The sequence below is a fragment of the Bombus huntii genome, chromosome 4 (assembly GCF_024542735.1).
Source record: "Bombus huntii isolate Logan2020A chromosome 4, iyBomHunt1.1, whole genome shotgun sequence".
In the NCBI taxonomy this organism is placed as follows: Eukaryota; Metazoa; Arthropoda; class Insecta; order Hymenoptera; family Apidae; genus Bombus; species Bombus huntii.
In genome coordinates this window covers 7,991,716-8,015,115 of record NC_066241.1, presented here as the reverse complement: position 1 = coordinate 8,015,115, position 23,400 = coordinate 7,991,716, and the positions used below count along the sequence as shown (strand labels likewise).

The 23,400-nt window shown below is 37.8% G+C and overlaps 2 protein-coding genes across 6 annotated transcripts in view; both read left to right on the top strand.

Annotated features, from left to right (window-relative positions):
• The window catches only part of LOC126865184 (TWiK family of potassium channels protein 7-like), a 364,862-nt gene that overhangs the window by 141,871 nt on the left and 199,591 nt on the right, over positions 1-23,400 (top strand). The gene's annotated exons all lie outside the window — the stretch shown is intronic.
• LOC126865189 (uncharacterized) lies at positions 3,582-5,964 on the top strand. Its single transcript, XM_050617409.1, has 2 exons — positions 3,582-4,727; positions 5,071-5,964. Exons 1-2 carry the CDS (start codon positions 4,521-4,523, stop codon positions 5,389-5,391), a joined length of 528 nt encoding a protein of 175 aa, XP_050473366.1. The 5' UTR covers positions 3,582-4,520; the 3' UTR covers positions 5,392-5,964.

The following is a 23,400-nucleotide window of genomic DNA, read 5'->3' as shown; positions in this document are numbered from 1 at the left end:
GAACGTACTCTTGAAAGGAAATTTGATTTAGAATTAAGTACAGTGTTTTTCTTTCATCAATCATGTATTATAATATGATTTTAAACTAGCATGTAATGTTCGCTATCGCAACGTTTACTGGTTTCATGTTAATAACTCTTTATCGCTTCTCTCGCGCCGCGAGCCACAATCTCACGCAGTTTTCCTGTTCCTATTCCGTGTAATATTTAATGTTTAAAGAAATTTCCAGAAGTTTCCTAGCTACGTGCCTTATCTTGCCTCTCGATTCTCGTTTTTTAACTCTGTTCCGCATCTCACAGTCTCATCTACTTAACTAAGCTAAAAAAAGAATTTCACCAGAAGGTTCGTACGAGTCGTTTCAGACTTCGTCATGATGAATAAAAGAGCTTGTTAAATAGTGGAAAAATTATAAAATATACACCTTGTCTCGTATCTTGTACGAAGCGTGACAGAATTCTTCTTTATATTATTTAACGCGTTAACGTTTCATCGAAAGTTTGCCTTTACCAAACGAAAGACGATCGTCCTTTGCGTAAAAAATTAAATCAATTTTTATACGTCTTTTCTTCGTTTACATCGATCCGTTATAATTTGAATTCTGTTCTATTTGCTCGATTATGTAATTTCTCTCATATTATGTAATTTCTTCGTTTACATCGATCCGTTATAATCTGAATTTTGTTCTATTTGCTCGATTATGTAATTTCTCTCATAAGGGATTTTGGAATGATAAGGCTCTCTAATTTCAAAAGGATTCCGTGTTATAATAATACACTCGGAGTTTCTTTTTCTTTTCTCTTTTCAGATGTAGATTGGATCGAGGAATTAAACCGTGGCATTTAAAGAGCTCCGCGCAGAAGGGAAGAGAATCGAAAGTTCTTCCTATAAAAGACGTTCTTTCGATAGGGAAAAGGCGATCAAACGTAGGATAATGCTAAATATATCAGTCCACGTTTAAATGAAATATTTTCCACGCTGTCTAAATACGCAAATATTCCTTTAACATCGGTCGAACAATTGTATATTTTCTTTGTTAAATATTTAGAAATTGTTATAAATAACGGAGCAAAAATTGAAAAATGCTGTGCGCACTTTTATCTGCTGATCGTTTGTGCAGTCATTGTAAATAAAAGCTAACCGGAAATTATCTAAAATACTGCAGCGAAAGCTACTGTATGTGCTTGACGATATTAATTGACAGGTCGATATCTGCAAATGAAAATTAATTTTATGTCGTTTCGCAAATACACAACTTTTATCGCCTGCACGTACGCGAATATATAAAAATATCTCGATGAAACTCCGAGCTTAAAAATCAACAATACGCATTTCATGCAGAATCGTTCTATAGACATGCCATTTCCTGTGGCGTTTCAGCGAGCTAGCACTAAATAGTTGAACTAAATTAGATTAACGACGTATCGAGAAATCGCGTCGCTTCCTCTATTAACTCGTTCCCTATTATGCTTGTTGCAGACTCTCACACGGCTGCCACGTGAAATTGAGATTTCCCGTGACCGTTTGCATTTCTAACTGCACTCTATGCAAATTGCAAGCCAGTCGCGTGTCGTTTCAGATATCAGGCTTAAACCGTTGTGTGTTAATTCGCAACGGGGCGTACAAGTGTCTGTGTTTATTAGCCCCGGAACTTATCAGCGGTAATGTTGCACGGCGATTGTTAGTGCTGGGCTTATTTCCAACTTGCGTTCCCCTTTCTTTTCTCCTCTTCTTATTTTTCTTATTCCATGCTCTCCTTTTTTTCATCGTCGTCTACCCGATAAGAAGCCAGCGTTCTATCATCGTAATAACGCTGGTTCGCGTATCGTGCGTTTTTTCTCCGCGACAGATCAATTCGCAGACCGCCTGCTGGTTGCCCGATTCAGCCGAGGAAAAGAACCGCGCAAAAAGCTGGTTACACTTGCCATCGATCGATATTAACGCTAAATGCAGCCGCTCGCGTCGACCTCCGTGCCATTCAAAACTCTCCATTTTTTTCGCCAACTCCGATAAGATTACCGCGAACCAGCCAACTTCCAGCTCGGCCCGATTAGCCTAAATTAGCGGTGCTGAAGTTGGCGATCCTGGTAGTATTTTTCGATATCCACGGCATTTGTTTCCGTTTTCCACGGACGTTTAAAAGTTCTCTTTCTTGTCTACAATAGAACGCGTTTCTGCTCGACCAGATGGTTTATAAATTCTTGAAATTTATTTCCTACTTTATGGAATAACTCTGAACGTCTATTTAAGAAAATTATATATCGTCTACGTATGTTACGTACTAGATTCCACGTTGATCGCGTACAATAGATCGTTCGAAGGAATTATTTCATGGTTCGAAAATTCTATTGGTTGATAGCTGATAGACGAATTTATTCGAGAATAAAATCGTCCGATATCTACGGGTTTTGGCTCGTATTACTTTCGGGTGTTTGTCTACATTCTAGAGCAATAGTTGAAATATCGATATCCTGAAATTCGAGAGTTTTCCCTTTCCTATCACGTTCGAGAATTATACGCGTTTATGATACTTTGCTGTATCCTGTGCGTGCTGTTCTTCAATTACTCATTGGCAAGAATTATACTACGAAAACACGAGAGTTTCTCTGACAAGAGTTTCATTGGAGGATAAAGATCTGTGCCGATGCTGTTTGCAATCGTCGTAAAGGCAAAAGCAAAGCCAATTTTGCGCTAGCGTGTTGATTAATTTCCAAGTAATCTCTATGTACCTCTAAGCGACTTCATGCGGCTTCCTAGAAACGCGGCATGGTCTTACGTATCAATTTTAAGCCGAACAAATTAGAACGACACACGCGAGACTTGGATAAACTTGCTCCATTCTTTACTCGCGTTTGATAACACCTTAGCACTCCATCATCGTAATGACGTTCTCACGTACCAAAGGCTAGACCACGTATCTCTGACGGAAACTAATTTGCACGTAACTGCGTGCTTCTCTTATCGAACCAACGGGGAACAGTAAAAGGCCGATTACGCTTTCTTGAAACTGATATCGCCGATGTGGAGTGCATCCACGAAGCCCGATGTATTATTCAGGACGATGCCTTTTTTTACATAATTTGACCGAAAGAAATATGTCCATAAAGTTGTTTGATCGAGGCGAGGAAAAAGAGCCGATCTATGTAGCCAGGGTTGGTCGGAGTACCTATATACCGTACGTCGATAAAGCACCAACGCGCGTATAGCGTTTGAAGAAAGTTGTAAAGTCAAATTTTCCTTTTTAGCGAATTACGAATTTATTGTCTTTCCCGTTTCGTAGCATTTTTATGTTATTCTTTGAGAGATTCGTTATTTTTGCTGGCTTGCGACGGTTTTATATTCTATATATTATTTATTTCATCCTGATGCCGTGATCGAGTATCATGTTGCATCGGTAGAACAAGGTGGACGATGCTTTTTCTTTGATGATCTTAACGAAGAATGAAATTAAATCGAAATGCTTCTTCGTAGTAACATTTCTCCTTTTTTTACGCTCGACATTCTGAAGCGTTTTACATATTTTACTTGTTTTACGTTTCCTACGGACTCTATAATGTCATAATGATATAATAATAATATAAAAATTTTTCGTTCGAGGCTTTGTTTTCGAGAAAATCGACTTTGAATTTTCGCTCGGTACGCGTGCGGTACGTTATAACGGATCTCACTGTAGATCGTTGTCTCGATGGAAAAATTAAAAAAAAAGAAATTAAAAAAAATTTTTATTCTATATTTTTTACTTCTTTTTTTTTGCGTAGAATCACCCCCTTTCCGCTTGTACCGCCAATTACCAACCACCCTGTATATCTCGTTGTAACAATCGCGTCGAATGGAAAATTAAACGCGCGCGAAGAATTCGGATCGATCTCTTTATCAAACAAACTGTAGCTGCGCAATCTTGTCGTCGTTGCGGTGAAAATGACGCCGATCGAGGGAAAATAACGACGCGAATTCAAATACGGTAGTTCAAAAGACTGTTTTGAATTTCGATTAATTGCGGGACGTAGTAGCCGCGTATTGGTTACCAACACCTACATTCTCAATCACGCGCAACTTCTGTTGTCGCTAATTATCGTTCATTGTCAGTCGCTGATAATTACGATTAAAACCGTCTCTTTCATTAGTAGCGAAATATGCTTGTTTAGTTGGATCAATAAGTACCACGGTAAATTTGCACTTTTCCGTAATTACAATTCACTCGTGTGAAGCCAGGCGACAATTTTTATCCCATGGCAAACTAGAATTTGCAAACAGGACCAAGATTCTGCAAATATTTTCACACTGCTTTCGGCATTATTTTGTATCGATGTATTCGAGTAAAGTTAAGTTCAGTTCACTGATCGAAACAAACGAGCGTTCGTGCAAACGATATTTTCGGGATTTCTAAATAGTTAAATTTTTTGTGATGTTTGTCGCTGATTCTTGGTAATTGCTAGCGACGATCTTGCAAAATTTTAAGTCTACGTTTTCTTCTTTCGGGAACGCGCGAACGTTCATTTTCCTATCCACTCGTTTGTGGTTCGATGGTGGTCGAAATGACACGAAAGATAAATAGAGCCGCGAAAACGTTACCAAAGAAAAAAATGCGAAAATTCTGGCCGACGAAGATCGTTGCATTGATTGTCTCGGCTATTCAAGATCTTCGCGAGACAAAGGGATCAACGCCTAGTAAAATTATTGGCTATATCAGTTATGGTTCTAACGTGGACGATGGGAAGGTTAAGCGACAAGTGAGTTTATAATCGGAGATATAATAAAGATGATATATTATAGTAACCGATATAAAAACTGTAATATATTAACCGTGCTATCGAAAAGAATCGAACCGTTATATTACGCGTTTTTTTTTTATTATTTCTGCTTGAATCGGGTTTGTTTAAATAATACGTTACTCGCTGACCGAACATTGTACTACGGAGAGTTACGATCGCCTGTAATGTTTCATACGTATAATATTTTATATTATACTTTCAAGTTAAACGAGAAAGTTCGAGTTCCTGCGATATAGATTTTCATTTAACTCGTTCAACGACGTTTCATACCCACCGTTGATTTACGTTTGCTTAATTAAAGGTAAAATCAGTCTTGAAGAGAGGTTTAAAATACGGTATACTAAGAAGGTACCGAGGGCACTATTTCCTTCCTACCTGCGACGAATTAGATCGTGCAAATCGTATCGCCTTGAGATTTGCTAAATTACCGTTGCCCTCTGCATATGCCACGAAATCGAACGTGCTATTTCCCGGTAAAATCGCACCAATGGCAAGTCAGAGAAAGACGGGCAAGTCTACCGCAAAATTGCGAAGAACGAAACGACTTGGGAAACCTCGTCCAATATTAATCTCTCCTACCACTAGTTTAACGAACGCAGTTTGCAACGCTGACGAATTATGAACAATGGGTCGAAATATTTACTAGAAAATTAAAGGAGAGCGTTGTTTGTCCGTTACAATAACGAAAAATCTGCGATGTTAATAATTGTATCGTTCTATCGTAACCATTTGTTCACGGATCAATAGTTGTAAAAATTGTTGAATAATTGAAATATATTGGATGGAATTTTGCTCGTATAAATAACTCGATAAGCGTCTGAATTTTTTCGTATTTTGTTAATTAGTTGTTTCATATAGTATCTGTATTGGAAAAGCCACAGTACAATAAGTTTTAATAAATCTTTGAATTTAATATGCTGATAATAGATTTGAAAATAGTAATATTATCTGTCTAAAATTTATTTGAAATTGTAACCGCGGTAACATTTTTACAACGTTGTCCGTTACCTACTCATTAAAAAATGTTGGTTTAATTATATTGTAAATTGAACGCTTGCTACTGTAATGAAAACTTGTACATCACAGATCTCATTAAAAGTATTGAAACGAAACTGCAATAGAATGTGCGTTGTTTTGAATGTATTAAATGCGTAATTGGAAAAATAAATTACTATATGAAAAACGTAATCTCTAATTGTCGTCTTTTTATCAATCGATGGTATTATCGATCGATATTGATATCGATCGATATCTTCTTTCAGGTATATACGTGAAAGCTCATTTAACTCTCAACTAGTAAACTATTAATATGTTTCCCTAACTAATATAAACACAACAATTTGAATTTGCAAACAGAGCCGTTACCACAAGTATCATTTGTTGCCTGACACGCATTCTCGCAGTATACAGAGTTAACCACTTGCCGCGCACGTCCGAATGTTTTTGTTCCAAAATTGCCAACGACGTGTTATAAATATATCAGAACAAATTTTACAAAGTGCATGTATTGCTAATTATTAAAAACGTGGAAAGGTGTCTGCTAGTAACTACTAGTTATTTACTAGTCTTACAACCATGCAAATGGGGTATTTTTCAAGGAATATGCCACCCGCAAAAAAGTTAAAAAAAATCCACAAAGAATGCAAGACCGTCGGATACCTGGGCATGACCCTGGACAGGAGACTAACCTTAAAAAACCACTTTACAGACAAAACGAAGCACCTAAAAGACAAACTCAAAAAATTCTATTGGCTCACTGACCGACGCTCCAAACTAAACACACAGAATAAAATTATCCTCTATAAGACCGTAATAAAACCTGTCTGGACCTACGGAATCCAACTATGGGGAACAGCAAGTAATTCCAACATTGAAATACTTTAACGCTTCCAATCGAAAACTCTAGGATCCATTATAGATGCACCCTGGTATGTCACCAACGAACTAATACATCGCGACCTCAAGATACCAACAGTCAAAGAGGAAATAGCAAAATATTTTTTTTTTTTTTTATTTATTTGTTGAAATTACAATCAATTCTCGCGTTGAGAATTTTCAGTAAGAATAGCAAAATATAGCGACAGATATAGCAAAAGAGTCAACAAACATCGAAACCCCCTAATTACTGGACTACTTGATACGTTGGTCCAGATCCGCAGGCTGAAGAGACACTACCCGCTAGACCTAAACGCTAGATTCAATTAGTTATCTAAATTAATTAATATTTACTTATTTATAATCCATACTTATAAATTATACTTATCTATAATAAGTATTAACGTATTATAAATAATTAGCCCTATGTCATTGCGCCACGCCAGAAAAAATTACTGAAAATTCTCAACGCGAGAATTGATTGTAAATTTTAATAAATAAAAAGAAAAAAAGAATGCAAGGAATGGCTTGCAGCGTTACATCCAGAATGCCTCGAAATATACCATGTTACGTCGGGCGACACTCTACCTAGACCAGGCCACGCATCGCGGGCAAGATGGGAACCAGATGTCCGCTCATCCTTACTGCGTAATCTCAATAGTCTCAAGAACACATAATTCTCAAGAACTTGCTAGCTAAGGTCCTTCAAACCGAACGAACATTTCTTTATTGAATCGTTTCTAAAGCTTATTGTTACTACGGGAAAGTTAGTTTTCTCAGATATGATGCTTCCCACTAGCAACTCTTTCCCCCCGGGGCGGTTAGCACCCTTTCTCACCAACCAACCTAGAAAATGAACCAACTGACAGCCAAGTCTTCCCCTCACTCATAGTCAACATGTCATTATCGGGCTTCTATACTTAAATCAACCACTTAACTTGTACATACGCGTCAGTGTAATTATCATACCTTCTTTACAAAGTTGTTGGAATAAACATTAAGTTATACCTGTTAATTCAGTGTAATCTCAATTGAACTACCTCTATTATCCTAACCGAAATAGGGTATTGATCATTTCGTGGCGTCGATTATCTAATCGTAACGGGAATTTACGACTCCCGTTGACGTGCTTTCTCGCGATCGCGTCTCTCCGTGAGTGGTCGAAACATACCATATTGTACAAAATTATTAATAAACAAAATTAGCATTCGTATCTGTGCATAATTTTCTGTGGAAGACTCTACCGAGTAAACAATCAAACTCAGGCAAACAATAACTGATAATAGCAAAAAAAAAAGCGCGTTGCAAAAATCAAAAAGGAAGATCACCCCGTTCGATCACGCAGCGATGTACTTTACAGAGGGGAAATCTCCCTGTTCGGTCGGCTAAGTGTTAAGTAACGCTTCACGACAAGTTACAGTGTAGCGTTCTGGCACGCGCACCTGTAACTTCGTTGCGAAAGCAAGTGGTTAAATGCAGTGCAAACATAGCGTGAACGCATCATAATAAAATTATTTCGTAGTAATTACGAAGTAAAATTCGAAATTAGGGGACATCTTATCGAGAACAAGAGAATAGACATGGAAGTTGAAGAAAGACCAGCCATTTAAAAGATTTCATTGTTGGAAAGATTTCGATGCTTTAGGAGACTAAGTAAAGTGGCTAGCGATCCTAGATAGAAATAGAGAACGTCGATGAAACGGATGAATCGTTTTCTATTACGATATATCGATCGGGCACGTCCCGGTTGGTCCGCGTTTCTTTTGCTTCTTCGTTCGGCACGCGGTCGGAGAATTAAGCGAAATGAGGAACGAGCATTTTTCGTAGATTGCATCGAGCGCGGAGGCGGCGGCGGTCGACCGGTTGTGCGCCATTTATAAAACTTTCGAGCGCGTTATCCGACCCGATAAACTTAATAGCTTCCCAAATTTACGAGATTTGGCATAACGTTGGGGAAAATTTCGGACCGCTGCGTTGGCGCGACTGTATTCGTAACTCGCTATACTCCAATTTGCGTATTTTCTTATTCGAACAACTTTATGTAGGTGCTATCACGCGGACGAACTCTTAACGATAGGTATACCGTGTTTGTAAAATAAGAAAATTAATTACTAAAAGGTTAGTAAATAAGAAATAATACGAAATTCAGAGTACTACTTTAGAAATCTTATATTCTCTCCTCGGTGCGTGATCTCTAAGAATTATTTTAAGTTTAAAAACTTTTAATTTTAATTTTATACAATTTTTTTTTATTATAATTTAACCGGAAGCAATGGTTATTTAACGTAAACTAAATGCAGTAATGTCATATAACTAAAACAACTTAATGGATGGTCTACAACTCAACTCACAACTTACAATGAATAACTTGGTAACTTAAAAATTGCTACTTACAGCGATATAATCACTCGTGTACAGCTAGTACTCGTGCAGTTATTCTCAGAAATTATCGTTAATGCAATGCCCACGATACTGTCCACAATACTCTCTTCACTACTGTTTATCACACTACTTTCAATACTATTTGCAAGATTCTCTACAGCACTGGTCACTATTGCTTCACCTATGAGACTGTCTCAAAGACACTTCATCACTGTAAGGGCTACCTTACTTATATACCTTGTTACCCCCAGCATGTACACGAATTTGGTTGACTCATTGCTAGGTACGCCTCCTTTACTTACCCTTTCTATTGAAAGACAGGTATAAGGCCCATTAGTGCCTCCCACCTTTCAGTACATCCCTTCATACCGGGTTTTCCAGTAATTTTCCCCCAAACTACGTTATAGTGTGTAGGTCAGTAGTAGAACATGTAATAAATGGTAACAGTCATGTTTTAATGAATTTATCTCATCCCCCCCCCCCCTCATTTATCCCCGTGGTACTCAAGCGAGATTTCGGACGATTCACTTATTTTTTGCGATTATCAATTATTTCATATTGTTTCTTCGCATTGCTAAATAATTGTTTTATGTTGTTACGTTCCGGGACCTACTATGAATCATAATCCATCCCTCAGTCAACATGGTGACTATCCATATAAACGTGCTTATTCGGATCTGCAACAATACTAAAAAATTTAATAAAGAAATAATTTCGATCTCGGATATGGACCATGTTACGGCGGTTCTCAGAAATTTGGTCGATCTGGCTGCCAGAAAAATAGCAAAAAGTTATTAACGATAAAGGGAAATTATTTCGATCATTGAACTGTTTTCGTTCTTTTTAAATGAAACTTTGATACAAATACTTCCCATATGTTATACATTTAAGCCTTGTTATACACTTAAGACGATCCTTGTTACATCAACGCTTTCAGCACTTTCATTGCTTCGTACCTATAATACATAGGAATTTTCCCCGATACTACACAATTTAAATAAATGAATCATATTTCAACATATCTATACATTTTACCGAAGATCGAAATCAAAGTTTTATCATGTATAAATACTTTCTTAACCACTGTAATTAATTTTATAGTAGAGGGAATATTAAAGTATTTAATTTAGCGTTGTTCACGGTCCTTTCCATTAAATTCGATTATATATTCTTTTATTATTTTAATTCAATTCAAATATATACAGGGTGGTTGGTAACTGGTGGTACAAGCGGAAAGGGGGTGATTCTACGCGAAAAAAGAAGTCGAAAATATAGAATAAAGATTTTTTAATTTTTTTTTTTTTTAATTTTTCCATCGAGACAACGATCTACAGTGAGATCCGTTATAACGAGACGTGATGAAGTGCACGCCTACCGAGCGAAAATTCAAAGTACATTTTCTCAAAAACAAAGCCTTAAACGAAAAATTTTTATTCTATATTTCAGACTTCTTTTTCTGCGTAGAATCACCCCTTTTCCACTTGTACCACCAGTTACCAACCACTCTGTATATTTTACAGACAATAGATGATACAAAGCTTGTTACAGTGCAAATTGTAGCGTTGAGATGAATTTAATTTTGTAGTCATACGGTTTTATTTCGCAGAATATAACGGCTATTTAGTATGTGAGAAACGGTTTTCCAATAATATCCAGCTACAGTATGTAAGTGAATATTTCTCTGATAATTATATCACTTTTATTACTGTACCATTAGACTAGTACAATTCTTGATTTCATATAGTCGTCGCTGTTGTTCGGGATTTGGAGTGGCCGTCCGTAACTCGGACAGCACCTCACTTATTTTTGGCAAAATTCGAATTTCCATTAACTTATTATAAATAATTAGCCATGTCGCTGCGCCACGCCAGAAAAAATTGCTGAATATTCTCAATGCGAGAATTGATTGTAAATTTTTATAAATAAATAAAAAAAAAAAATCCGAATTTCCTACGTGGCAAGTTGCAAACTTTACAATGGGGACTGCGTCAGCAGATAAATTTGGGTAAGCACTAGAGTACACATCTGGTATGAATTAGTGACGTCTCAGAATATACCTCCACAAGGGTACGCAATTAGAAGGATACACAATTACAACAAGATTAGAAAGGTTTCCATCCCATAAAGACCATTGAAATAAAGGAAACCCGGGGCCGCTTTCTAACCTATGACTTTTTATGAAACATGCATACGATATATTCTTCGATACTTACTTATAGTTTGCTTTCTTTCTTTTTTTTTCTAAGAAATATTTATAGTCTGTCCTGCCTACCACGGGCGATCAATTTGACCGCTCGATAAAATATTTTGCAATAAATAAATGCAATCAACACAAAGAAAAGGCTATGTCAAGGTCAGATGATAAACAAAATCAGTAATAACAAATAACAACTGTTACGTCTATAACCTTGTCTTAAACCATCCCTCGATGAAGATAACCACCAGGTGTCAAAACTCAGGCTCATAATAGTCCATAAATAAAATTTAGCATCTTTTACTGTCAATTGCTAAGAACATTCTAAAATTCGAGAAGTTTCTTAGGGTCGTTGCCCATTCCGACGAAACAAAAGAAAAGCGGGTTTTTCCCACGGTCCACGGTTAATTGCACCTTCGAGTAACCGTTAGTGGACGGCCAGCACCTATCAATATTTTCATATAAATGTCGCCGTCACAGACCATGTTCTTACTTGCTATCGTCCTTTCCATTAGAATATATCTCACTTTGTTAGTCAAAAAAAAAGAAAATAAAGTTCATAATATTTTTAACGATATGTCAGGTTCGACAGCATATGCTAAACAGCATATAATAAAAGGACAAGCAAAGACGGTATTTTATCTTATCATTGATCACCGTATAAGGAATCATATGATAAAATATACGGAAGAAAAAGCATTTAGAATATTGGGGACTAAGTGGAAACTAGATACAACAAAATTATATCCGGATTGCCTGACCTACCATAAACACCTGGTCGGGGAGCTAGGCGGCCCTGCACGGCAGCCCCGGGGTGGGGCGTGATGTGCGGTGGCCGTCGGTAAGTACGACGCTACCCTGCGTCCCCCCACAACCCGAGGGACCTCGTGGAGGGCGAGGGACGCCCCTCAGGTTGTGGGGGGACGCAGGGTAGCGTCGTACTTACCGACGGCCACCGCACATCCACTTAGGGTGTCCATGAGGATTTCGCCATGTAAGAAAAAAAGAAAAAGAAAGAAAGATGCAATAAAATTAGATGCATTTATTGCTCTGCTATATGTCCGCGGTGTATATGAGGCAAAGAATTTAGATGTCTCATATTTGTGAAATAAAATTTGGGGAGCTGCATTTTTTTAAAAGCAACGAGCAGGAATGATTTTGCTGGAATTACGAGGTTTATACGATTTGATAAGAAGAGCGAAAAAAGCGAACGTTTACGAACCAATAAATTCGCAATGGTATCTACAGTATGGAATTTATAGAGAGGCAATTTATAGAGAATTCACAAAATTGTTGTAAACCTGGTGCATACGTTATTGTTATATCGATAACCTGACTGATGGTCACCTAGTTGAGAATTCGCAACAGCTATCGATATTGGAATTTCAAAGTTGTTCGTAAAGTAATTCGTAAAAATATGAAAATAAAAATGAAATATTTTAAACGATTCCTAAAATAATCAGTCAATGGTCCCTCTTCAAACTGTTTTACCTATCAATTGAAAGAACGTTATAAATTTAGATAGAGCGTGTTTTAATTGAGAAAAACGTTACATTATACAAACTGAAGACGAGTGCTATAACAACATTGTTCTTTTATTAAATCGCGTTAACGGAAGGCTGCCTTTAATTATGAAATTCAACGTTGAAGCGTATACTTTCACGGAATAGAGGATCAAGTTACACTTTCGGTTCAACATGACGATACCAAACGCAGCATTGAAATTTCAAAGAGTAGCAACTGAATTTTTTTTTACAAGAGAACGAGTTGCAATAAAATTTCAAAGACTCGTAGAGAACATTTGAGCGCCGAAGTAAAATTAAATATCGTACCTGTTGGAATACAACGATATTAATCGCATACAGATGAGGTGATTGATCGAACGGATCTTTCCCTTCGTTGCGCAGCGATATCCCTACTAGCGTGCGTTCGTGAGATGTACCGCGGCGGCTAGCACGTGCACGCTCTTTGGAGAATTCGGCGTAAAAAGCGTAAAGTATGGATGGAACATTGGGCACGTCGGTGTCGCGCCCTGACGGCGTAACGCTTTGTATCGAGAAGCTGCTAGAATCTTCCGTGGCATGTGACGTCACACAGACATTTACGCAGGTCACACTTTTTACTGCATAGGGAGTGGGTGTTCAAAATCTTTTCAAGGACCATGGGTCACTAAGTCCAGTCAGTCTGAGAATAACTAGCCAACTGTCTATATTCCACAACACACTTATATTTCCTGTAATAATTGTTTAATAAATATCGCATAATATTATTTCAACACAAACATTGCGTCTTCCGCAGATTATTAATCTTAATTTCGAGATTAAATTTTAACAGTACCTATAGATATGTACAGCGCGCAGTAACGACCGAAGGAAAGCTTAAAGAATGAAAATGGGCCAAAACGCTGTAATTTTACAAAGTTGAATTGTAAATGAAAAGGGGAACGAATGTATAATATAATCATAAGCATCAATTTTAAACTTTCTTCTATCCGCCACTGCATGTATAATGTATATGCATATGTATGTATGTATGATATCGTAACTGTGCGATACGAAACAGAAAAGTTGCTACTGATATCCTGTAATTAAAATTTTACCAAAATAAATAATTTCTTTATTTGTTGCAAGATGAAACAGTTTTGAGCAAACTCCGAATGTGACAAAGAAAAATATTTCGTGTCTTATTCTTGGTATAATTTCACTCTAAATATCTTTCATCGTCCGGATGTTCCTTTTACTCAGAAATTGAGTTCGCGGTCAAGCTAAATCGATAAGCATCGCTGTAAATGTTTCTGTTTTTCTTCGCACGTTAAAAGGGCTTGAGGGAATATCTTGCATCCGCCATTTCGAGAGAATAATGCTGGTATTTTTCATCAGTTCTTCAGAGACAGACTATTCTCAAGTGCAAAATTTCCATTTTTCTCTTTTTTCTCCCGAAACGAATTAAAATATCTATTCTCTCGACAGCAAAAATGATACGCGATAAGAAAATCGATAGACTATCACGCTTTTAATTTTTTCACAAGCTAACGAATTCGATTTTGCAATAGCTTCGGTGATTTTTGTTCCTTCGTCTGTATCATTATCCGCAAATAATGCGAAAGCAGCGACAAAGTAAAATTCAGTCGCGACATTATTGAAATTATCCGAGGGAACAGAAAAATAAATTCAACGATATCCAGGGACGTACGAAAGAAGAAGAGGCGACGAGATGCGCTGTATTTTGGTTAAACCCGTAGCTACTTCTACGTTCTATTTAGACTTGGAGCGTTCCTGTTGAATAAAATCCGTACATGTCAAAAGCAGGAAATACTTGGGAGAATTTTCGTGCTCGCTCTCGAAAGGATATTGCATGCGGAAAATGACCAATGGTGGTACGAACACGCCGCTATGACTGCTAGTTGCAGAGGACTGTGGGGTATCAGACGGGCGAAGTGAATAGCATTAGTGTGAACTCCAGGGCGCTCGGTGGTTCCGCAACTGCAATTGCGTGGCTCGTATCGATCGATGTAATTCTGACTCATCTAGCTTTTGTTCCGGCAAGAAGACTATTGTGCCGGCTTTTCTCCGCCTCTTAATTCGATTTTCTCTCTTACGATAGTTTTACCGAAATATCTACGGTCATGTTTTATCAGTCGTCTTTTGGCGGTATTTGTCAAAAATTCTTGTAGATCAACATAAAAAAAAGTGGTAAATCATACAAATACATTACCGATCTCGCTATCGAAACAATATAATGGAAAACTTTGAAGAAATTGGCTAGTAGTCTTGAGAAGAGATTAAAGGAAACGTGTCGTTGGGGTTCTCGTTACGAGATTCGAATGTAGCAACTCCTTGAGATACCGGTTTAGTCTGTGAAATACGTCACATTCCGATTGCTAATAAAGATACAATATATCAAATGAAAATTTCGCACGATTGCTTAACGCGTTGAACGGCGAATCATTTTCACGTGATTTTCGATTCGAGCTATGCAGGCCATAAATAGCCAACCGTATTGTTCGTTTTATACGTATTAATTTATGCACCGACCGATTGTATTCTCGAACATCTCCGGATCAAGTATTGTTTTACGCGGAATGATTAGAGCGGCGTAGAGGAAAAGTGCAGCGTACGCGGCATTCAACGTGTCAAATGGGAAGTAAATATCGCAATTAAACGGAAAGAAATGCATACGCTAGGAATAAGCGGAGATTCCGAACGATCAATCGATAGCTTGCCGGCATTAAAGACGTCGCTATTAATCGCGAGGTTCCTTTGAACGACGTAATTCAGTGTTTCAAATTAATAAATGCTGGAACAGAGTTCGTGGAGTTTCTAACAGCGTTGCAGAGTTCTCACAGATGCAACAATATGGTTCACGCTAAGTAATGGAATTCTAACTGGCTGGGAACGCGTTGCGCCCCAAAGACGGTTGTCTTGCATTTCATAAAAGCCATATCTCCGAAGTAGGAACGCGTGTTTGTCTGTGGATTTTGGTTGCTCAGAAAGTCCACCCGCGGTAAATATCGATAAATATCGTTGCATAAGAATTTATTTTTCGCTTTAATAAAGCATGTTCACGCGATTATGCAACGTGTTATAAACATCAATGAAAAGATCTTAAGTTCGCAAATTCTGTTTTAATAGAAAAGAGAATTTTCGCGTTCCCTCTGTCTGCATTTAAATGCAAAGTCCGGCGCTAATTGCTCCACGTTTAAATGCAAAACTGCATTAGACGCGTGGAAGGATGAAAATTCTTTCCCATCTAATAATCCATTTGCTTCTTAACATTGTTTCGATGATAACAGTGCAAACATAGGCTGTTCAAAATCGAGCTGTGCTATCGAATACTTATACATATTTCAAAGACGATTTTCTTCATTTCCCGATATTAATTGAGAAAGTGTAATCGGGTCGATTATAAAATACAAAATGTATGACGTGGGTGTATTTACGATGCGTTAATTAGTGCTATATGAGCAACGCGATTAAGCTTTAATTCGTCTTTTGTTTACGTACACAGAGGAGCGATCGCGTACTGCATCGAATGGTTCATAGGGAGCTCTCACAATGGAATAGAATGGGATAGTGATCGCATTATTGTCGTAATTGTGTCTGATCAAAAGCTATTGCTCTGATTTCAAGTAATTCTATAATTTATCTCGTTGATCGGTACGACTTTCCTTGGTACGAACGTGAATCAGGTATTAATTTATTTATTTCTTCGTAAAACGACAATATTTTCTATAGCGCGTAACTATGTACGTATTATAATATTTGATGCTTACGTGAAACTAATTCAGTTGCGTAAAACGCTTTGATAGACCTTTCCAAGATATTCAAGCCCAGTTTTAATCTTGAAACGTTTGCCTCGAGGATTGCCAATTTACTCGGTCAAATTATATTTTCAATTATCTTTTTTATTTAATTTTTTACCTTCTTTGGTTAAACAAATTGCTTGCTTTCAGCAAAACGAGAAAGAAGAAAATTAAACGAAATACGAAGCAGATAACCGTGACTTCCTACAATCGCATCTTTATTTAAACGAATTCCGTTGTTTCGGAATCTTGTCTCGAAACTTATCCAGAAGCTCATCCCTCTATTTACTGAAACTACGTAATTTCAGTGAACATAAATAGATATTCCCTTTCTTAGCAAATTCAATATTGTCTGCAACAAAACCCAACTTCTCATACTAAATTCCTTTATTCTAGCTGACAATCGCGTTAACAAAACGGACGCGAAGTTAAGATTTATTACTATATATATATAACAAGAAAAGTTGTACTTATCAACATGAGAACAAGACGCATGGAAATATACTTCTGCCTGATAAAAGTATGTAATTGCAAAAACACTGGCTCACGCGGTTTCTTGAATCACGAAACCTTTCTCATCTCTCGCTCTCTCTCTCTCTCTCTCTCTCTCTCTTTCTCTTTCTGCTTCTCGGAACTTATTTTTTAATTAAGGATTTAATTAACGTTGTAATTTTACGATGCATCTCTCGAGAGAATTATTCGGAACGTAATTGTGGAAAGTGAGGCGAGTATTTTCGCGTCCAAGACCTTGGTCCATAGGTTCGAGGGAGGAAGTTCATCGTGATTCATTAAACGCGAGAATATGCGTTGCGCTTCGCGAAGTAAAAATTGCGCGGCAAGGAAATTGCATAGAGAAAACCGAGTCACGTTTTCTTCGAAGACGTAGCGGCATAGTAAACTACGGAACTTTATTGACAACTTAATCGCATCGGTTGTTAATAGTTTTCGTTTCCCGAAACTTCTCGAAAATTCCAAACTTTTAACAACATTTTACGTCTAGCGAACCATCGTCTTAAGCTAAGAAAACGAAAACAAAGTGCAATCGATCTTTTGACACGTATTAAGCGAAAGTATTGAACCGTGAATGCTTTTAACGTTCAAGGTGGACGTACATTAACAATACAGAGTAATATTATGTTTAGTTCATTTATTTGTACTGTTTAATATTCATTAAGAAAAGAAGACACTGAATCAGCGTATGGGTAGCATTACATGGGGTAAATCCGCTTTCTTGTCTAACATTTTTCTTTTATTTATTTATTTATTTACATCTTACAATTTGTCCAGTAGAACATTTGGTAAAATATTATAGCTTAGTGATATAGTAATATAACATGTGGATGGCTACCTCCAGTGGGATACCATCTTCGACTGTTTAACATTTGTACAGTCTTAGGGACCATAAATATGAAATGACTAAGTTTTATGATGGGACTGCAATAAAGGTAAGGAAACAATTGGGTTTACGTAGAGGATTACGGGAGGTAACTAATGGTACAAATCCGAGTATTTTTCTATAGAAACAAATATGCGCAGATGTTCGATTTTCCTGCGTACAACAAATTAGTTTCGCAATATTCACGTATAGATGAAACGAGGTGTTCACAAATCAATGTGGTTGATTGCATTTTTTGAAACTTTTACAATTTTTGTACCAAGCATTTTTTATTGAAGCTTATGTTACATAATTACATCGATTTTCGTTGCGTTTTATTTTGTAGAGTCAAATTGGAGTGATTTGGAAAATAACCGACTCGAACAATTAACTAATCAAATAATATAGATAAATAAATAACGAAATTGAACGCCGAAATGCGGATATAGAATAAAATCTCGACGAATGAAATACAATTAATTAAGAACTTTGTTGCCGCTGGTAAATTAAAAATATCGACCGCATGTTACGTTTCATTTAGTTTTCCACGGTTGATACGTGATATCTCTGCAAAATAAAAAAAGATTCCAGTGTATCATTACATGTAATACCTTCCGCTATTTTCTGCCTTCCTTCCGCTCTCCCACTTTTATTTTTCTTCTTTTTTTTTTATATGTTTTTTAATAACATCATAATAACGACGACACGTAAACGCAGTCTCGTGTCTAACGGCGAACGCTTTTTGTTGTATACTCAAAGGCCGTTCTTCCATTGCAGTGTTCGTACGTGTAATGACATTCCAGAATGTAATTTACGGCCGTGTGCGGCTTGCAAGCCCGGCATTTTTGCTTTTTGCGCTTCGTGTCAGAACTGTTCGCGTTTCATAGTTTTAAAGGTCGGATGCAAAAATATTTTTCGTTAGTTATTTCTTTAGGGTGCGTTTGTGTGTGTATTTGTCTGTACATACTGGTTTCGAAGTACACAGAATGCAAAGGAAGAAATAAAGGAGAAGAGGAAAAGAGGAGACCGCTTTGAAGCAGGGTTGTTCTAAACGTAACGAGACGGGCGAATAAAATTAATTATCTTTTTTATTTATACTCGACACTGTTCATTCTCTTTAATTAACAATTTCATTGCTACGGAATATACAGTCGGCGAAACAAGCGTCATCGCTTAATGGAATATACGAAACGAAATGCGCGCTTTTTGGCAGAAATCTATTAGAAACACGGTTGCATAATGCATCGCTGCTTTATTTCTCTGGTGGCTGAGTGTACATTGCCACGGTTACATATGTAAAAATGTATATAATGTGCGCTCCTACATTGGCATGCACCATGCCACTATGTGCCGTTTTATTATACGGTCTACGCATACCGGATACATGCTAGCCGAAGATGGAAATTTTCTGTTATCCACAAAGACTAGACTAGACTGGCCGTGGTTCACGGTGTCTCGGTAGATAACGAAATTTCCCTCTGTATTTCATATCAGAAATATATTTATATAGGTCTGTCTTTTAGCAGGATTTCAATATCTTTGAACTATCAAACTTTATGGTTGATTCATGCAAAAAAAAGATCTCTCCATTGTAGTAATTCTTTCAGAGGTTTCTGATGTCATTGCTTTATTCTTCGCCTAGTGTATTATATTTTATTTCAGCATCGTTTCGAAACTGTTGACATATTTTTTTTTTTTTTTTTTTGTAGAAAGGAATTACTTTCGTAAATATTAAAAAAAAATTTCTACGTCTGGTGATTCACGCGCAGCGAACGACGTGTCTTCAAAGAAAAACCATTGACAATTTTAGTATTTCTGGCACGGATACGCAGCTGGCTATGAAAATTTCAAGATCTTAGTTCATCAGGCGGTAAGCTTATTTAAGGAACACGCATTTCGTAGTCAAAAATCCAGCGTTCCAGCGTGAAAAGCGCAAGCCATGGTTGGTTGCTAATTCGAATTTCCTTTCTCATTCTGGCTGGGCAGCGGGTACTTTGTACGCAACAACACTCGTTACCTCTCTGCGCTCGTATTTCGTCCTTCTTCGACCTGCATCCTTCTCTTTCATTCCCACGCAAGCCGCTAAAATTAAAGCGCTCTGGTGTAATGAAGTTAAGTTTTCGGCACATTCCTCCATTTTGCCTTCACCGTTGCCGCGGAATGAACAAGAAACCAGCTAGAAGAACCTGGATAAAGAAACGGGAAATTGTAGGCAAAAGACAGAGTTAACTTTAGGATAGCGTTTATATCCCGCCGACTGGAAGCGTATCCTCCTCGAAGCGGTACATTCGTCAAGTTGTGGTCACCTAACCGTGTTATCTCGTCTCGTCCGCCACTGTTAGCTTTGCCAATTTGCTATTTTTCTTTTTTCTTTTGATTGCCACGCGAATATACAGACTGGGAATTTTGATGAATTTGCAGCAAATTTGAAAACGCAAAATCCACATAATATAAAAAAATATCTAGGTAAAAATATCTAGTAATATACTTGTATAATACTTGGTAGACGAAACGGTACACCAACAGTATCCCAGTATTCCACCGTGGTTCTACCATTTTAATTATATTCTGAAAAATAAAAATTTGCATAAAAATACGCGTTCTACTTCTATACGTTTTACCCTGGCAGCCGCAATAGTTTGAAATACGCTATACCGTAACATTTCATTTTTGCAAGATATTCTACTTGCGTGCTTTTTTCCCCCGTCGATATTACCTAAGTTATTCACGTTGTTGAAAATTTGTTACTCCAAGAAATTTATTTTAATCATCCTAAAAACTGTAGTAACGTGGACTATCGATGGCCACCGTGATAGTTAACGTTGTTAAACGATGGAGGACGAGGTCGAGGGGAAAATTCTTCGTACAGGTTGATCATAAAATGTGTTCAGATAACCGGCAGAAACGAAGACTGTAAGGCTCTTAAAGTTTTTAAAGACTGACGTTCATTTTCGCGTTATAAATGGCTCTTTTAATGCTTCACATTTTTCTATGGATTCTCCGATTTTCAGTCAACTACTTACTAAACAATCTAGAACAAAAATATTAGAAAACCTTCTTAAACTCTATTATGTTTCACTATGAATTTCTATTTCCGTTTCGTTAAAATTTCCTTAGTAATCTTCGTTTATTTTTACATAGAAACAAACTTCGCGAATTCAAGGCACATATTTGAAAGAAACAACCGATAAAAATACACGAAAGAAATCGGGGTTACAGGTAAAACCATAAAGAAATATACAGTTAGGGTTCTTAGAGGAAGCCGTACTACGGTAGGTTAGTAATGTATAGTTAAGCGTTGGTACGAACACAGAATGACGCCGACCACTTTCTAAATTCTCTTAAGCCGGGTAAGTGAAAAAGGGGAAGACCGAAGAAGTACTTTCGTGATTTGTTAATACCCACTGGATTTTATGGTGGATTTAGCAGAGAATGTTTCTTAGTGATTTATGTTCGATTGTGCACCACGAAGTTACTGCATTTCTTGCGCCGTCCTACTACATGTAACGAAATAAAATGCTTTTAATGATCAGTGCAAGTACATTTAAGGAAGTGTACTCATCGACCGTTCATCTATCCGTTTGGTCGACTTCCTATTTAAAAATTCGTTCGCAGGTAACGAGTTCGTTAACGAGATGGAAGTCACTCGGATAAATTTTGTTCGATTGAATTTCAATTCTTTACTTGATTTAAGCCATTTCTACAATTCCAAATTTGTTGGCTGCGATTGATCGATTCATTCGCTCGTAAAATTTGGAAACATACGGGTAACGATGAATGCTACCGAGCCGGATCGCAGAAATATTTGAAAAAGATAAAGAGATGCGCGTGATCGGTTTCCCGCAGAATATTCGGTTCGCTAGCCAAGAGCGAACGCAACGGAGAGACGAACGTCTCGACAAAAACAGGAATAATTGCCACGTGACATGAGATACCGATGTCAGTCGGAAGTGGGGTAGTTTTCCGGAAGAGTTGAAATGCGGTGAACGGTGACGCGAACGAAAGCAGAAATCGAAAATATAAACCGGGTTCCATAAGTCAGGCTGGCGGACGTGGTCGACGCGGTACGTCGATGCATTACATAGCGCGTCCCGTAAAAAGGATCAATGCTGCGGCTGCCTCTCAAGGGGTTGTAGTTAGTGGCGTAATTTTGCCGGAAACGGGTGCGTCGTTTCCCGCGGCGAATCACATTTGTCAACCGGTTGTTTTCGTTGCTCCATTTTTCGCAGAGTCCAGCCTACTCTACTCTACTCCACTCTACTCTACTCTACTGTACTCTACTCTACTCTACTCTACTCTACTCTATTCTATTCTCCTCTGGTATGATCCAGTGTGCTCAGCTCTACTGAGCTCTGGTTTTGGTCTGCCAGCTCGCTTTGCCTCGCTCCGTACCGATTCATTGCGCTCGTCTTGAAAAGGCAGCTGACCTGGCCTTTCTTTCTTTCTGTCGGAGGGATATAATAATTCTACATTTTGCCGGCGCGTCGACGTCGCCGCGAGGAATAAAACATCGGCAGCAGCAGCCGACCAACCAAATCGACTTTCCGATCTCGCTCATCTATCCAAGGGGAGATCGATTGGCTGCATTTCGGCCGCGGGCAGAAAACCACGCGAAACTCGCTGCCATTAAATAAACACTGACTGCTTTATGCGGCACTGATCACTTTTCCCCGGGCCAACCCAGCCCGGGATAAATTTACGTTCGTTCGTGAATCGGTCGCACAGCCGTACCATTTCGCGAACACCAGATTTTAACCGTTGATTTATTCGATTCTCATTTGAACAGCCGCTGCTGCTCTCGCTAGGTGTGCACGAAGTTAAAGGTAACCCGGCCCAACTTACCAAACGTATTGCACGAACGTTTAACTGCTGAACGCTTTGACGAATGTTCGATACGTGCGCGAAAGTGATCGCTATGCCTGAAATCTCCGGCCAGAACGCAGCTTTACACGCAGAACGCTGGTGAAATTTCGGAACGATCGCTGGAAGAGCGATTCCTTTCGCACAAATAAATCAGCAATTGCGAAATACTCCTTTTTCTTCGAGCGAGTATTTGTTTTTTTCTTTTTTTTTTTTTTTTTTTTGGAGTGGAAACGTTGTCGAAAGACCGACTTGGATATCGTATTTTCTTCCGATTCTTTTTATATATTGTTGCTTTATTCTTTTTACAGTTGCTTCTTTTTAATTACTTGGTTCTATAATATCGTTGTTGCTTGAAATACATTTCCAGGCTATACCTTTGTCCCACTGTAATTTTTTTCCTCGTGAAAATTCAATTAAGCAAGCATGTTAATTTTTAATTATGTCGTCATCAAAAATTCTTCCATTTAATAATTGGATACGAGTTAATTCGTCTGCCCCTATTTCGCACCTTCTTTCATTGTCGAAATAATCGACGTTGCCACGTTTCGTATTTTAATATGTAAATTTGAATTTGTAATTTAAATTAACTTAAAATTAACTTGACACCGGTGGAACTGAAGTTACTCTTATGGACACATTA

Bases quoted from the DNA above. Each gene is read 5' to 3' on its own strand.
- LOC126865189 (XM_050617409.1), top strand. From the start codon at position 4,521: ATGGTGGTCGAAATGACACGAAAGATAAATAGAGCCGCGAAAACGTTA. The intron at 4,728-5,070 runs GTGAGTTTATAA...GCTTAATTAAAG, and splicing joins ATGGGAAGGTTAAGCGACAA to GTAAAATCAGTCTTGAAGAG.